The sequence below is a fragment of the Lactuca virosa genome, chromosome 5 (genome assembly GCF_052849685.1).
Source record: "Lactuca virosa cultivar CGN04683 chromosome 5, Lactuca_virosa_CGN04683_v6, whole genome shotgun sequence".
In the NCBI taxonomy this organism is placed as follows: Eukaryota; Viridiplantae; Streptophyta; class Magnoliopsida; order Asterales; family Asteraceae; genus Lactuca; species Lactuca virosa.
In genome coordinates, this window is record NC_136430.1 from 313,722,081 (window position 1) to 313,740,586 (window position 18,506).

The window sequence follows — 18,506 nt, forward strand, 5'->3', positions numbered from 1 at the left end:
CCGACCCCTCTTTGCTGGAGTCCCCATCCGTATAGAGAGTCCATTGTTGGTCGGGCGCTCCTCCTGAGTGTTCCTACCTGTCTGAGTCAGCCATTTCTCGCTGAAGTTCTCCCGGAATTTCAAGTAAGAAATCCTCTAAGGCTTGTCCTTTGATGCTTACCCTGGGGTGGTATGTGATATCGTGTTCTCCTAGCTCTATGGCCCATTTCGCGAGTCGTCCCGACGTCTCCGGCTTTAGGAGTACTTGTTTGATCGGGAAGTTGGTCAAGACTTGTATTTGGTGGGCCTGGAAGTATCGACGGAGCCTTCGCCCTGCGTATACTAGGGCTAGTACTAGTTTTTCAATGGTAGGGTAATTCATCTCTGGACCCTGCAGGGCCCGACTAACAAAGTAGACTGGTAGTTGGCGCCCCTCTCTGTCGACTGTAGTGCTGACGAGATTGCGTCTCTTGACGTGGACAAATATACTTGCAGCACCTCCTCGGGTATCGGGCTAGCCAGGGTTGGTAATGTATGGAGTACCTTTTTTATTCTTTGTATCGCCTCCCCGGCCTCTGTCGTCCATCTGAAGTTGTTTTTCTCTATACAGCCTTTGAGCGTGTTGAACAGCGGCATGGTTTTTCGGCTGACTTGGAAATGAATCGACTGAGTGCTGTTAGCTTCCCGTTTAGACCCTGCGCGTCTCTGATCATGTCGGGCGAGGGTGTTTCTTCAAGCTCGTTCACATTGGTTGGGCTCGGCTGGATGCCTTCCTTCGTGACATAGTACCCCAAAAACTGACCTTCTTCGACCCCGAAAGTGCATTTGGCAGGATTCAATTTCATCCTGGCCTTTTCCAATGTTCATAGCGTTTCCTCGATATCTCGCAACAGCATATTCTCGTCTGGGCTTTTTATAACCATATCGTCAACATAAACCTCGATATTTCGTTCGATTTGGTTGGCGAATAGGGAATCGACAAGCCGCTGGTAAGTTGCCCCGCGTTCTTCAATCCGAATGGCATTTTGGTGTAACAGAAAGTGCCATGGTCCGTGTAAAAGGCTATTTTCTCCTCGTCGTCTGCGCTCATCAGGATCTGGTGATATCCTTTGTATGCGTCGAGGAAGCACTTCCACCGGAATCCTTGCAGGGATTCTACTTTCTGATCTATTTCGGGAAGTGGATAACAATCTTTTGGGCATGCCTTATTTAGGTTTGAGTAGTCGACGCACATTCGCCATCTGCCGTCATGTTTCCTCACCATTACCGTGTTGGCGATCCATGTTGGGAAAATCGCTTCTCTAAGGATTCCGGTGCTGGTCAGTTTCGCTACCTCCACATTGATTGCTTTGTTTCGATCCCCACCTTGGACCCACTTCTTCTGCTTTATTTCCTTGGTCCCCGGCTTTATCATCAGCTTGTGTTCTATGATCTCTCTATCGACCCCTACCATGTCTATGGGTTTCCATGCGAACACGTGCTTGTATTTTCGTAGTAGCTGGACCAGCGCCTCCCTTGTTTTTGCAGGGAGGGCCACTCCTACCATCACTCGCTGGTTTGGATGCTCCCTGTTGATCACTTCCCCTCCGTTTGACGGGTCTGGCTTTGGTCTTTTGGCTTCGGCTGAGATGTCTCTTGGTTGCATAATCTCGTAACATTTAAGGTCCTTCGGGGGTTTGGCCAAGATCGTTCCTGGTCCTTGACTGGTGCTACACTTAACCACCTTGTGGATTGTTGATGGGACTGCTCCAAATCTTAATAGGGCCGGTCGCCCTAGTATGATGTTGTGTTCCGACGGGTGTTGTACAACTACAAAGTCTACCAGGGCGGTTCGCTTCCTAGTTTTGTCCTGGATGACTAGTGTGAATGGTAAATGGATCGTACCTAATGGCCATAGGTTGTGCCCCGTGAACCCTGTGAGTTAGCTTGTGGCGGGCTTCAGTCCTACTTTCCACTCGCTTGGCAGGCGTCGGAAACAGTGTTCGTAAATGATGTCTGCCGAGATCCCGGTGTCGATGTATACCCGGTGAACTATCACGTTCCGGATAGACCCTTGAATGACGAGGGGGTTGTCCCCGTTCCACCCAGCTGGGATTGGGTCGTTCCTGGAGAATGTTAATCCTTGTTCCGTTTCTACGACACCGCGCGTTTGTTCCCCGTGCTCCACTCTCCCCCATTTGTGATGGATTGCCAATATCTCCAACTTGGGTTCTGGTTTCCTGGCAGCGTCTTTGGGGTTATCTGTGTCGAACTTAGCTCTCAAGCTTTTGGCGATCTCTATTACATTGCCTTTTAACTGTTTCTCTTCGATTTCCCGTTTTAAGACCGCGCAATTAATTGTATCGTGTGTCCTACTCTTGTGGTACTCACAGTATCGTGTTTTAGTACCTTTCGCAGCTGGCTTTTCATCGACTGCGTAGACTTCTGTCTGTCTCCCTCGCCTATCGTCTCTAGTGAAGGGTCTGAAGCGTCCTGTCGGTCGTCTGTCTCGTCCCGTAAACCTATTGTTTCCCCGAAAATCGAGGTGGGTTGTGTTGTAGTTATCCCGCCTCCCCGCGGAGGCTGTCATGGCGTTGAGGTACGCCTGCTTCGATGCTTCACCTTCCTCCTGGCGTAAGAAGCACTCCACCCTTTCTTTCAACTCAGCCCTTGTCTTGGGTTGCTTGCCCATGAGTTTTTGGGACAACGATCCTGGTAGCAGGCCCCAGGTGAATGCCCCTGCGATTAGACCTTCGTCGTGCCCTGGAACATCTAGTGTTGCCTTTGTGAACCTAGCGAAGTAATCTTTAACTGTCTCTCCTTCTCGTTGTTTGCACCCAATGATTGTGTGACAGTCACATTTGTATTTCCGAAGTTGCATGAAGTTTATTAGGAATAGGTATTTCAGCTGGTTGAAAATGTTGATGCTGCTCGGTTTCAACGTTTTGAACCATGTTCCTGCGTTACCGTCCAAGGTAGTGGGAAAATATGTGCACCAGAATCGCTCATCTAGTTTCAGGGACGTCATCGTCCATTCATACATGTCGATATGGCTGTCCAGGTCAGTAGTTCTGTTGTATGTCTTAAGGTGAGGTAATTTAGCGGTGTTAGGGATTTCGTACTCCAGGAGTTCTTTGACAAACGGTGACGTGACACTTCGTGATGACCAGTCTTGGGTTGGGATATGTTGGCTAAGGTAGCACCCTGTTTGTTGTGCCGTCAGAAATGGTTGTACCAGCATGTTGTTGTAGGCGGTTAGATCTGATATTGGTATGTCGTAAGGGTTGAACGGTTGGGTTATAGTAGGGGAATTGTATGGTGTGGGTTGGACGGTTGGGACATAATAGGGGGTGTACGGCGTAGATGTTAGTTGCTGAGCCGGGGGGGTCTGTTGGTGGGCTATGGTTCGCTGTTGGTAGAACAAGAGCGGCGGAGCTGGTATGGCACCTGCCATCGACAACTGGTGGCTCTGTGGCTGTGATGCGATGCCTGCACCGATTATAGTGCCGTTGAGATGTGCACTGCTTGCGAGGGGTGTGACAGTTGTCGTTTGGGTATTTTGAGGATTGACAATAGCGGGGAGAAGAGGTAGTGTGGTGTATATTGGTCGGTTCTGGGGTGGGGTTAAGTGTGTAACGGTTGGTATTGGTCGGGATTGAGGCGGGGCGGTTTGCACAGCCGTGGTGATGGGGTTTAATAGCGAGTCTGGTGGTACAGTCACTGGAGCTTGCGGCAGCGGACCACTTGGAGCTAGTGTTGCGTTGAGATTTGGCCTCGGATTTCCGATTAACGGCGGTGCACCGGAGATTGGTGTTTGGTTGCCGGGAAATGGGGCTGCCGGAGTGTCTTCCGTCCCCAAAGGTCCCATCGGGCGTATGGGGCTGTGCGGTTGTTCCGACGGCTCGCCCGTCGCTTTCTCCGCCATGCGTGGTTGTGGAAGGTAGTAAAATGGGAAAAGGTTTGTGTATCTGTTGTCACACAAACGGATGGAGCCCAATGATGCGACCAGGTCCCGAACCACCAGCTATGTGGAAGATCTCCTTCACGGCGGAACCTGAGAGGTCACACAAGAGAAAAGGATGTCAGCCGTCGTCCGGGAGGAGCTCCCGGAAAGACGCTCCGACGATCAAGTTAGTCTAGAGAGTATGAGAGAATATGGTAATACGTGACTGGAGTTGTGTTCACTTACCTCGGTTGAACCGAGTGTTAGTCCTTTTATAGTGAGGATCCTCCTCGGTCCGTACGGGGGCAGGGACTGTGGTCCCGACAGGATCCGTCGTCCTCATTGGAGGCTCTGCTCCATGTTTGTATCCCAGCCTCCAATTGGTTCAGGTGATTGTGCTCTGTCTGGACGTTTTGTCGCCTGAAGCCGTTGTATTTGGACTGTAGCTAAAAGACAATTCTTGGCGATGGCGAGCTTTCTACGCGATCGCTGCGCGGGGGCTTGGAGCTACCCATGTCGCTGGGTCGACTCCTTCGCTAGAGGCGCTCTGCTGCGACTCGTTGGTTTCTGGCCCGCTCTGAGGGGCGCGTCATCACCTACAAAGCTACAAGTTTAAGTTGTCATGTTATAGCGGTGTTAATCGATGACACGAAACGAAACGAAATTAAGATGAAATTCATATTCAAATTTGTGTCCGTGTTTTCCGTATCCTGAAACGCCCGTAAATATGATCCAAAAAGTTTCATTTTTAATTTCAATAAACAATATTCTAAAAACATTATCCATACAATTCAAATAAAAGTAAGTATCTCAACATCATAACAATCAGAGTGATATCTTAAAAGCGGAATCCATGTGGTGTGTGCGATGCAGTCAACCCGAGCTCTTCCCCTTGGAACAAGAAGTACCTGAAACATAAACTGAAAACCGTAAGCACAAAGCTTAATGAGTTCCCCAGAATACCACATAACATACATAAACAAATAAACACATAATGGGCCCCGCTCGGTAAACAGATCGGGCCCCGCCCAACATACATATAACATATAACAAGTAAACACATGCACATACAATAATCACATAGCATACAAAATGGTCATTGGGCCCCACCCGACATCAGGTCCTGCCCGGTAAGCATATAAGCACATAACACATGCAAGAGTCATGTAGACAGATAAGATACTAACATAGTATAAACATGGGCCAACATTGGTGCCTTCGGCCCGCTAAACCCGGTGAGGAAACTCACCTCGCACTGCTGAATCAAACAAATAATCCATGGCTGCTGGTCTGGCAAATCCCAGAGCTATCAATACCAAATAAAATCCAATTAACATTTCGGATGGAAGATCTAAACAATACACAACCCGGTCCACTCGGGAAAAAAATCCTGAAGGGACCAATATACCGGGGGCCCAGCTTGCCCCGCTTCCTGAACCGGATGACACCTTTCCAATGTGACACCTTCAGGAGAACCATATCCCCCACCTAGAACTCTAAGTCTGACCGGCGTCTGTCGGCATAACTCTTCTGCCGACTCTGAGCTGTCTGGAGCCTTCTGAATCAGCTCAGTGGTCTTGAGTACCACCTCGGTACTCCCCATAACCCGGTGACTGCCCTCTCTCCAACAAATCTGGGTCCTGCATTTCCTCCCGTAGAGCATCTCAAAAGGAGGTCGATCAATGCTAGCATGATAACTGTTGTTATACGAAAATTCTGCTAACGGAAGATACATATCCCAACTCACACCAAAGTCCAACATACAAGCACACAACATATCCTCGAGGGTCTGAATGGTCCGCTCGCTCTGACCATCGGTTTGCTGATGTAATGTTTTACTGAAATGAAGACGAGTGCCCAACTCGTCATGAAATCTCTTCCAGAAACTGGAAGTGAACCGGACATCCCTGTCAGAAACCACTGTTACCGACACCCCATGACGTGCCACCACCTCCCTGATATAAACCTCGACCAACTTTTCTGCAGATATACTCTCCTAAATCGGAATGAAATGTGCGCTCTTGGTCAAACGATCCACAATGACCCATATCGAGTCTACTCCACGCGCGGTTCTGGGAAGCTTCATGATAAAATCTATGGTGATGTCTTCCCATTTCCACACGGAAATCTCCAACGGATGCATCTTGCCATGAGGACACTGATGTTCGACGCTGACCTTCCTGCAGGTCAAGCACCGTTCCATGTACCATGTCATATCCCTTTCATACAGGGCCACCAATAATCAGGACGAAGATCCCTATACATCTTTGTCGCCCCGGGATTGATGGAGAACCTCGACTTGTGAGCCTCGTCCATCAGAATCTGGCACACACCACCCTAGTACGGAACCCATACTCGTCGATACAGAGTCAATAAACCACGGACATCATAATCGAAGGAAGCCACCTGCCCCATAATACGCTTGCTTTTCCGATGCTCTTCCTTCATAGCCTCAACCTGTGCCTCCTGAATCCGCTCCAATAATGGATTAATCACAGTTATCCTCAAGCATATATCCCTGATTGGAGCCGCTACCACCTTGTGGCTAAGAGCATCGGCCACCACATTGACCTTTCCCGGGTGATAAAAGATTTCGCAATCATAGTCCTTCACCACATCCAGCCACCAGCGCTACCGCATATTCAAATTCGGCTGATCCATCAAATACCTCAGGCTCTTATGATCCATGTAAATAGTACAACGAACTCCATAGAGGTAATGCCGCCAAATTTTGAGGGCAAAACCACAGCCCCCCAACTCCAAGTCATGTGTCGAATAATTCGCCTCATGAGGCTTCAGCTGCCTTGAAGCGTAGACGATCACGCGACCCCTCTGCATCAACACCGCCCCTAATCCAGAGATCGAAGCATCACAATAAACCACGAAATCATTGACACCCTTCGGCAGGGTCAAAATCGGCGCCTCACACAGCCGCTGCCTAAGAGTCTCAAAAGCTGCCTGCTGCTCAGGCCCCTAGCGAAATGTAACCGTCTTCTTTGTTAGTCGGGTCAAAGGAACAACTATCTTGGAGAAATCCTGGATGAATCTCCGATAATAACCCGCCAAACCCAGAAAACTCCGAATCTCAGATGGAGACCTCGGAACCTCCCACTGCATCACAACCTCAACCTTGGCCAGATCGACCAGAATACCATCCTGGTTGACAAGGTGCCCCATAAACTGCACCTCCCGCAACCAAAACTCACACTTGGAGAAATTTGCGAAAAGTCTCTCCCTCCTCAATGTCTCCAGCACTTCCCTCAAGTGCTTCTCATGCTGCTCTAGAGTCTTGAAATAAACCAAGATACCATTAATAAATACTATCACAGACAACATCGGCCTGCACACACGGTTCATGAGATCCATGAACACAGCTGGAGCATTGGTGAGCCCAAAAGGCATCACTACGAACTCATAATGACCATAACGAGTCTGGAAGCCTGTCTTCTGTACATCCTCATCCCTAACCCGCATCTGATGATAACCCGATCACAAATCAATCTTGGAGAACCAAGATGCACCCTGAAGCTGGTCAAAAAGATCATCAATCCTCGGGAGTGGATAACGGTTCTTCACCGTTACCTTGTTCAACTTCCGGTAGTCGATACACATACGATGAGACCCGTCCTTCTTCTTCACAAAACGTATCGGTCCCCAAGGCGAACTACTCGGTCGAATAAATCCCTTGTCTAACAGCTCCTGCAGCTATGTAGAAAACTCCTGCATCTCGGGAGAAGCCAACCGATACGGTGCTTTGGCTATCGGATCCGCACCTGGAACCAGATCAATCCTGAACTCAACCTGTCTCTTTGAAGGCACCCCAGGAAAATCCTCCGGGAATACATCCGTATAATCCCGCACAATCGGCACATCATCCACGGTCGCCTTACCCTTATCCCCGGTATCCATGATATAGGCGACATAACCCAAGCAACCCTGCTGAAGATAACATCTGCCCCTCACTGCAGAACACATAATTGGCCCACGCTGCGGTCTCTCCCCATGAATCACCAACTCTCTCCCACTTGGGGTCCGAATCTGAACCAACTGCTGCTCACAGTCGATCACTGCCCCATTAGGGCTCAAGCAATTCATGCCCACAATGACCTTGTTCCCACGCAACGAAATAGGAACCAAATCCACCAAGTACTACTCACTGAACAACATAAGAGTACACCCCAGATGAACCCTCACAATCCGAACAGTCCTATCGTCAGCAATCTCAACATCAAGAGGACAATCCAACTACCCCAGAGCTCCAACAAATCTCTTGCTCATCGCAAGTGATACAAATGATCGGGTAGCCTCCTAATCGAACAATACCAAGGCAGAAATATTGTTCACTAGGTACGATCCTAAAATAAAACATATAAACATAAACATGCAATTCAATATAAATAAAGAGATAACCAGAAGATACATACCCATCACCACATCGAGAGCTGCATGCGCCTCCTCTGTCGTCAGCTGGAAAACCCTGCTCTTCGCCACAGGCGTGTCTGCCTGGACCTAGCGGCCGTCAATAATCCAAAGAATTGTAGGAGCGGGTACTAATACCGGTCCTACTGCAGATAAACTAGGACAATGGGCCTTTCTTGTGGCCCCTCTGATTGCAATGAAAGCAAATCAGATCAGATAACTGGGTGGTGGTCGTAGTGGTAGTAGCATTATAATCCCTGCTAATATGACCAGTCCGAATGCATTTGAAGCATCCAGAACCACCCACCCTGCATACCCTCTCGTGCATCTTGCCACACTTGCCACAACGGCTACGACCCTGATGGCTTCTCGGTCTAGAATCAGATACCCTGCGCCTTTTTCCCGAACCCTCAACACTCTACACATACTTTGGCTTTCTCTTCTTCTCCATCTCCAGTTCAATCTCCCTCTCCCTAGATCGAGCTATCATATCCTCCAACATCTTACAGCTGGATCGGCTCACAAACTGCCAAATGTCACTCCTCAACATCTCATGATACCGGGCCTTCTTCATCTCCTCGTCCGCCACATACTGCGGAACTAGAAGCGCCCTCTCCCAGAACATAGCGGTGATCTCATCCACCGTCTCCGTAGTCTGGCGGATATCCTGAAACTCTCGCACCAACTGCTGCACCTCAATCACTGGTGTAAACTCAGCTCGGAACCTGGTCGAGAAATCATCCCATGACATCGCATCAAAATCATCATCACCCACTGCATGTCCTACCTCCTCCCACCAGTCTCGTTCCCTGTCCTTCAACAAGCAGGAGGTTAATTTGACCTTGTCCCCCTCGGGACATCGGCTGGTACGGAAGGCCTTAGCAATATCCACTAACCACCTCCTGCTCGATATTAGGTCCTTTTCCTTGTGATAATCTAGAGCTCCACATGCCCGAAACTCCCCGAAGGTCAAAGAACGAGTCCCAACCAAAGCCACCATCTCAGCGCGAAAGGCATTCAACTGCTCGTCTAGAATCTCCAGTATACCCTACTTGACTGTGTCAAAGATCACAGGAGTATGCTCAACGATACTGCGCATAATCTCAGATGAGATGAACTCCCACGTCTGGTCATCAAGCTTCCTGGCTCCATAACCTGAGCCCAAACCCTCACCAGCACCAGAACTGCCAACAGGTCTGCCTCTCAACGTCACCATACTAAAAATAGACCATATAAACCATCAGAATACGCATCAATATATATATATATATATATATATATATATATATATATATATATATATATGGGAATCACAAACTCCACAAAGTTCCCCGGTTTCATCGCAATCCTCCTTGACTCGAGTACGGATACTCTGCTTTCAGTAGTACGAGACCATACTACCTTCCACATCTATCCGTACTTTCCTCAAGGATTGCCTTGACTACACCAAGTCACTCTATATCCATACAATTATCCCTTTCAGATAAGGCTCTCAACACTAGATCTCATCCTAGGTTTTCCTAGGGCAAACTGCACTCCACTCTCTTCCATCAGGTGCCGAAGGAACTCCCGCTAGCTTCCTCTTACTAGCTCGCAAATATAATTAAATATTACAAAAACCAGATAATTCTTCGAATGAGAAGTCTCACACTACAACGGTTGGACTCAGACAAGAGCTGCATAATTGAGTTAAAACCTAGCCTTCTCAAATTATTTAGTTATCATAATATGTAACTTAGCATATTCGATTACTAGTTAGCTAAAGCTAGTTAGAACTCCTATAAAGCACAAAGCAAACAGCATTCGGGCATCAGATAACAAGGTTCAAACATTGCCTAATCAGGCCACCCTATCATTGACTAATCAGTACTAGCATGTAATTCTACAAGCTCATACTATAGGCATACAAAGGCATCTCTTCTAGAAAAACTGAGCAGATCCTTAGCCCTAACTAGCATGTGATTCATAGATTTACAGATCAAAGCATAACAGATAACATGTATAGATATTTTGGGAAAACTTACTTGAGCTCGGTTGATTGCATGCACCACACCCCGACTTATTTTAGAAAAAGTATTTTCTTAAAAAATATATTTCTTTTCGAAAAACTTTACTAAATCCTCGGTTTCAGTTCACACACACCCAAGAGTGTGCCTGAATCCCTCAAGCCAAGGCTCTGATACCAACTTGAAACGTCCCAAAAATATGATCAAAAAAATTTCATTTTTAATTTAAATAAAACAGTATTCTAAAAACATTATCCATACAATTCAAATAAAAGTAAGTATCTCAACATCATAACAATCAGAGTAATATATCGAAAGCGGAATCCATGTGGTGTGTGCGATGCAATCAACTCGATCTCTTCCCCTTGGAACCAGAAGTACCTGAAACATAAACTGAAAACCGCAAACACAAAGCTTAGTGAGTTCCCCAGAATAGCACATACCATACATAAAAAAATAAACACATAATGGGCCCCGCCCGACATCGGACCCCGTCCGGCATCGAGCCCCGCTCGATAAACAGACCAGGCCCCGCCCAGCATACATTTAACATATAACAAGTAAACACATACACATACAATAATCACATAGCATACAAAATGGTCATCAGGCCCGCTCGACATCGGGTCCTGTCCGGTAAGCATATAAGCAAATAACACATGCAAGAGTCACGCAGACAGCTAGCATACTAACATAGCATAAACATGGGCCGACATTGGTGCCTTCAACCCGCTAAACCCAGTGAGGAAAGTCACCTCGCACTGCTAAATCAAACGGATAATCCCTGACTGCTGGTCCGACAAATCCCCGAGCTATCAATACCAAATAAAATCCAATTAACATTTGGGTTCCAATCCATAACCATAAATCCAAACTTGGGGCAAAAGACCATTTTACCCCTAACCTAGATTGGTCCAAGACTAAGTCCCAATCTTACAATCTAGAAGGCCCAAAAGTCAAATAATCCACCAAGGCCCAAATATGGCCCAATTTTCAAATGGGCCCAATCCTTCTCATGGGCTTAACCCAAGGCCCAATAATGTTCCTGGCCTAAAACTCCCAAATTCAGATGGCCCAACTAAACCCCATCATTCTAAGCCCAAAACATGGCCCAAACTCAAAGCCCAAAATCGCAAAGCCACCTGACTGAGTACGCAGAGCGTACCAGCTTGTACGCTAAGCGTACTGGCTTAAGGGCTTGTACGCCCAACATATAGGCTTGTACGTCCAACGTACTCTTCCAGTTTTCACACCTTCCTTTTTCAGCTCTTAACCCGTTAAGACTTCACTCCAGAATATAGATCTGACTTCCTTGAGTTGGATTACCATGTAAAGTTGCTAACTTTACGTTCATGCATGGTTGAAGAAAGCTCTTAAGCTCAACAAGGACTTAATAAGTGACTTAATGCATGATGAGGCCCTAAGCTCCATAAAGTTGGCACCTTTAAGCATAAGGAGCCCATGAAAAACCTAAATCTAAAAGGATAAGTCCTTGGGACGACTTAACTCAACAATCCACCCAACAATGGCCAAAAGCATGACAAATCATCCCAAAAAGCGATCTAAACAACTAGAAGTCAAGATGAGAACTTGATACCTCAAAATCTTTGCAAAAAGGGTGGTGAGTCTGGATCCACGACCTTCTCTCCAAGCTAAGCAACTTCAATCTTCTCCAACTCCTTCAAAATGGACAAAATGAACACCAAATTCTCTCTAAGGGCTCAAATACTCAACAATGGAGGCTAAGACTCGTTTCTAGGGTTTTGGGGCTTTAGAGGCTGGTAAGGAGGCCAGCCCTAACGAATAAGGATGCTTATATAGGGTGCAAAACCCTCAAACTAGGGTTTCATTAAAGTCCACGTACGCCCATCGTACGTGACCTGGGTCCTGACTCACCATCAACTCAGTACGCTAAGCGTACCAAGTGGTACGCCCCATGTACTGGCTTTACAACTAGTACGCTAAGCGTACCAAGTGGTACGCCCCACGTACTACTTCAGAGACTAAAATGCACAAAATTCAAAAATAATGGGCCATAAGGTACATACCAGAGTACAAGTGTTACATGTCTGGGATTAAAATTTGACACAATAGTGATATGTGTTTTGCATGTTTTTCATGTTTTGTATGAATAATTATGAATTAAATAAACAAATGATTATTTTATTTTATCTTTGTCATATTTTTCGTGTTCTAATTGTGCTGTTTTTTGTGTTAGTTAAAAAACATTATGTCGTGATGTGTCAGATAAAAACACAAAACAATTGTCCGGTTTGACACTCATTATGTCGTATTTTCGGAATCGAGGCCTAATAATAGAAACTGACTCACTCCAAGAATAGAAGGCATAGAATATAATGTAGCTTTGACCACATTATATAGAGACCCGGCTTGTGTTTTTATTGATATTTTTGTATACCATATAAGCATATAATACAAACCTATAGTCCCCTTCAAAACGTGTTTACACCCCTTGGTGAATGTTTTGTATGAAGCCATAAAATCTTTTTAAAGGAAAATTTTGTGTACTCCTCGTTTGGGATTTTACGAGTCAAAAAAAAAAAACGGTCCTCACAATCTCCATGAGAAAAGAAATCCTTGTGCTTAGTTTATGTGAAAGAAATAATTATTGTTGTTTTCAGTTTGATTAAAACATGAGCGCTTTTATTTTAGATGAATAGTTGGCCTCGTACTTACTTCGAGGGGCTGAGACGTTGCTTTCCAATTCGATATTCTGTGGTAGTTCGTGAGAATGCAATTCACATTATAATGATTATAGTGCACTTAACACGTTGAGTTGTTAGCTTGTTTCACATTTGGAATTATCTCTATTTATTTGACAAATAATATACAAAATGCCACAACAATATTTAAAAAAAATCCATTTCACCTGATAAACACACAAAAAAAATCTATACACAATAAACCTCAATAACAAATATCATGTTACCAATATGTAAATACAAGTACAAAGAAAGAAACCAAAAATATGGCAAGAACACAAAATAATAATAATAATAATAATTATAAAATGATCACCCGATATATATTCATTCAATCACCACACTATATATTCACTCTATAGCAGATTAGCAGTAAATAAAGCCTCAACCGCAGACAAAATCCAATAATATATAAACTCGTACATACCACAAATCTTCTTTGTAACAAACTTAAAAGCACTTTCTGTGAACAATGGGTGGACCAGATTCATCGTATTCGGCCTTCGAAATCCACATCTGCAAATATTAAACAAAACAACGTTACTAATTTGCTCTGATATCATGTTAGATAAATGATATGAAATCTTTTATTCTCCCTCCAAAATCGAGGAAAAAGAAACATAACTCTAACATATACACATGTAGATGTGATTGACCGTGTCTAGCTAATGTGACACACTTACCTGCTGGAAGGTGCTAAGTGAAGCTAGGATAGATCCTCCAATCCAAACGCTATATTTTCGTTCAGGCGGTGCCACCACCTTGATCTTCATACTACCCGGGGCCAATTGTGTAATTTCCTTACTCATACGGTCAGCAATACCGGGGAACATAGTGGTCCCACCACTCAACACAATATTCCCATAAAGATCTTTCCTAATATCAACATCACACTTCATGATTGAATTATAAGTCGTTTCATGTATCCCGGTCGATTCCATTCCGATTAACGACGGCTGGAATAGGACTTCCGGACACCGGAATCTCTCCGCCCCAATAGTAATCACTTGTCCATCTGGCAACTCGTAGCTTTTTTCTATTGAAGAACTGCTTTTTGCGGTTTCCAATTCTTGTTCATAATCGAGTGCAACATACGCGAGTTTTTCCTTTATGTCACGCACAATTTCCCTTTCCGCAGTTGTTGTGAAGGAGTATCCTCTTTCGGTAAGGATTTTCATTAAAGAATCAGTAAGGTCACGGCCCGCTAGGTCTAACCGTAGGATAGCATGCGGGAGAGCATACCCTTCGTATATAGGGACCGTGTGGCTTACACCATCACCCGAGTCCAAAACAATACCTTTAAATATCAAATAGAAAATAATTTAATACGTTTTAAAAAGTTTCCGTAAAAAAATTATTCTTCTATTAACCACTAAGCTAAGCCACATGGACCAGGATCAGGTACACAATGACCCGTTAAGCGGCTGACATAAAATGCAACCTATTTAATTAAACAACAGTGTAATTAAATGGGTTGAAAATCTCAACTCAACCTGTTAATTTTTGATAATCATGTTAATTGTTGGAAGTGCGTACCTGTTGTTCGCCCACTTGCATAAAGAGACAACACGGCCTGAATAGCAACATACATTGCGGGACTATTGAAAGTTTCAAACATGATTTGTGTCATCTTTTCCCTATTAGCTTTGGGGTTCAAAGGTGCTTCTGTGAGTAACACGGGGTGTTCTTCAGGGGCAACACGGAGTTCATTGTAGAAAGTATGATGCCAAATTTTCTCCATATCATCCCAATTGCTCACTATTCCATGCTCTATTGGATATTTTAATGTAAGGATTCCTCTTTTTGATTGTGCTTCATCACCCACGTAAGCATCTTTTTGGCCCATTCCCACCATTACACCCGTGTGTCGAGGTCGCCCAACTATGCTAGGAAACACAGCTCTTGGTGCATCATCTCCAGCAAATCCAGCCTTAAATATTATTTTAGAACATAAGTATAAAATGTAAAATAATATAATATGCAAGAAAAGTATTATTAAAGGAGGATTTTTTTTTTTTTTTTTTTTTTTTTTTTTTTTTTTTTTTATGTAAGATTGTGGTACATTTTACCTTGACCATTCCAGTTCCATTGTCGCAAACAAGGGGTTGAATTTCCTCGACATCAGCCATATTTTATAACCTTGCGAATACAGAAAAATAAATATGAAAAGAAAATGGTAAATATGTTAGTAGTTGCTATTATGCACATTCAATATTGTGACTTGTGTAGCATTTACATGTGATCTCAAGTTCTTTTTGAAGAGAAAGGGATGGGAGAAAGAAAAAGGACAAAAATAATAATTATTAATTGTGTTCAAGTAAATGAAAGAAACTAGTTATGCATGTTCTTGAGTTTTGAATAAAAAAATAAAGAAAGTTTATTAATGTTGTATATTTTTTTTTAAACTTTTTTTGTAAAAATAATTAATAATTATAAGGAGAGTAAAATAGTGTGGAGATCTATGTCATTATAAAATATAGTGAGAAAGCAATGCTAAAAAACTGCGTCTTTCTTGAACTGAAGCTATGGTGTTTAACTAAATATACTAAAGTAAAAAGCTTCAAGTAATTGATAAAGAAAAGAAAATGGTGATTTTCAATGTCTAAAACCAGACATGCACAGAGGTATCAAGTATAGTATTGTTTCCATGCACACCACCAACATAATCTAGATTTATCAAGAGCTTGAAAACAGGGCAAAAAACAAGTTGCTATAGAATTACTGTTGAATTTGAATAATCAAAATTACTAAACATCTTCGTTCGTTACACACAATTACTCAAAGAATCGAGCAACCCTTAACTTCTATTTATAAACTCGAGCATGCAGAACAAGGATTCAATTGCAAAATTATCATCAATTGATCAGGTAGTACGGAACTCCAATCGATCAGTTACCCTAGGAACTTTACTTGATCTGAATCCATTGATAACTTACCTTTTTCATTTGCCATAGAATTCGAAATACGAAACTTTACTTACATATGAATGTGTACTGATTCAATAGCTTTAAACCCCAATTTCATTCCCAATTAGATAAAAAACAAAGAAATAAGCTCGATTCGTAAAATTCAAGCGAATACTCGATAAATAAAGTTACATAGATGATAGATCAAACAATACACACATATCTGCATGACAGCATGGATCTAAATCTTGAAGGGCATATATATTATATACACAAAAGCGAATTTGAAGCGTACCTGTAGTTAGATATGAAGGAATCTGACGAAGTTTTTCACACTGAACGCAGAATACTTTGAAAGAAAATGCGAGGGTGGAAGGGTGTACTTATCTCATGTTTGTGTAGGGAAAAGCTAAATGAAATTCAAATTCGAGTGAAATGAATTTCAAAGGGATTTCCAGTTTACTGGAACCTTCTTTTTGGTGATTTTGTTGTTAGCGGACCGACCATGATAGAGTTTCTGGTTTTCCAGGTCAAGTCAGGGGCGGCATGTCTAGTCATCAGTGCCGACCAACCATTGAAATTTAACCAAAAATAATGTCACGTTAAATCTCTTCAATTATGTGATGCAAACACTGTAAAGGTGTACAAATAATTTAAAAAAGGTTTTTATAAAGTGAACAACCAACAATATATATGTTTGAGTACATGTTTGAGGTTTTTGGTGTTATGATGATATGATCTATTTTTAATAGTTATTAAAAAAAATGATTTTTTTTAACGGCGAATGAATATATTAGAAAAAATAAAAATATTATAAGTGAGAAACATTAAAAAAAAAAAAATGGGATGAGCAACATTAAATTCTATACAATCTATATATTGTTTTCTATAATCCGTTAAATTCTATAATTTGTCTATATATTGTTTTCTATAATCCGTTAAATTCTATAAAGTTTAATGGGATGAACAACATTTTATCTCAATAAACTCTCATTGTGGTTAATTGCACGGTTTTGTGGAAGATTAAACTCTAGTTGAACATGTGCTATCTTGATTCTTTGGCATCTCCATAATGAATTTTTACCCATTGAACTTTGTCACATCATTCAACCTCAATTCATTGAACTCCTAACGTGAATGACCTGAGCAAGAAATCAAAAGCACATGTGACAAAAACACCTATAAACCTAATTTGTAAAAACTAAAAAGATGGTGTTTGGCTGAATGAAGAATGATAATAACAACGCGTCACAATAGATCCAAATATATTGTGAGGCTTGTGGGAAAAAGCTATGTCAATTTTCCAAAATTTATAGTCGCGTTACAAAGGTGAAGAAGATGAATGAATTTTCGTGGATAAGATCAAATGTAGCTTAGCCATAATTACACTATTAATGGCGCAAAGACATTAATGAGAGAGAGAGATGGCCAATTTGCTCGTGTGTATAGTGCACATGATGTGCTCTAACGGAAAAAATAGACGATAATTGGAACAAGAACCATAGATAATAGATTTGAAAACCATGAAGATGGTTGGTATCAAATTTTCAAAACTATGACTAAAAATACATACCATAAGGATCATTTATATATTTGACTTTAAAAACATTTTTAGGTAAAAACTAAAAAGATACTAGACCAAGAAAAAGAGTTGGACTTAAATATTATTTTGCGTTCCTAGAAATACTACTTGCTTTTATGTTTTTAGATTAACCTGGAAGGTTACCCGATGGAATTTTTTTGTATTTGAAACTTGAAAAATACTCAAAAATCTACGGTCTTTGATCATCAAAAAGTGGTTATATTAAGTTATCTTTATGCATGGTTAGTTGTACATTGCGTTAGATTTCACGAAGTAGATGACTTTTTAGGATTTATGATGCCGATTTTTAAAGGAAATTGTTCTTTAATATGTTGAAGCTTTTGTACTATGATTTGTAGGAGTCTAAAAATGAAAATATATACACTAAATTCCGTATTTTCTTACATATAACTTATGTTTGCTATTTTTTAAAAAGTTATTTGGCATTTGGATTGAAATTTAAAGGGATAATGACGCAACGACTATTTTCATTTTACTCTTTCAGTCCCTAAAGTGTTTTTCATGTCTTTTAAGGGAATAAAGTTATTTTTGTCAGGTCTAATTGGTCTTTATTGTCAAAATGAAGGGGTAATCCGGTTACCCCCTTATGTCAGCTCACTTAATTGATCTATTCATTTATTTGTTTATTATAAACGAAATGACACATCTTTTTACCTCACACACACATATACACACACACACACACTCTCTCACACACACACTCACACATAGAGCTCTTATTCATCATCTTCTTCAGGTTGCATAACCTTTTCGGATCCAAATCGTTTTCTATCGACTCAAAAAGTGTGAATAATAGCTTTGTGTTCATTACCCAACAAATATTTGTAAAACTTGATTTCTGATTCGAGCCACCAACAAAAACCCTAGTTCGCATCCAGTAAAACTCTTACTCCTCCCTGTCAACACTTAGAGAGAGCTGAAGAGGCCTCTCTCTCTCTCTCTCTCTCT

At 42.6% G+C, this 18,506-nt stretch overlaps 1 protein-coding gene across 1 annotated transcript; it reads right to left on the reverse strand.

Moving 5' to 3' along the window:
* Positions 1 to 13,248: 13,248 nt before the first annotated feature.
* LOC145115137 (actin-2-like) lies at positions 13,249 to 16,403 on the reverse strand. Its single transcript, XM_079051333.1, has 5 exons — positions 16,251 to 16,403; positions 15,119 to 15,188; positions 14,586 to 14,979; positions 13,733 to 14,346; positions 13,249 to 13,565 (listed from the first exon to the last, which is right to left on the reverse strand). Exons 2-5 carry the CDS (start codon positions 15,176 to 15,178, stop codon positions 13,500 to 13,502), a joined length of 1,134 nt encoding a protein of 377 aa, XP_078907459.1. The 5' UTR covers positions 15,179 to 15,188; positions 16,251 to 16,403; the 3' UTR covers positions 13,249 to 13,499.
* Positions 16,404 to 18,506: the final 2,103 nt, after the last annotated feature.

Bases quoted from the DNA above. Each gene is read 5' to 3' on its own strand.
- LOC145115137 (XM_079051333.1), bottom strand. From the start codon at position 15,178: ATGGCTGATGTCGAGGAAATTCAACCCCTTGTTTGCGACAATGGAACT. The intron at 14,980-15,118 runs GTAAAATGTACC...ATAATATTTAAG, and splicing joins ATGGAACTGGAATGGTCAAG to GCTGGATTTGCTGGAGATGA. The intron at 13,566-13,732 runs GTAAGTGTGTCA...TAATATTTGCAG, and splicing joins CACTTAGCACCTTCCAGCAG to ATGTGGATTTCGAAGGCCGA.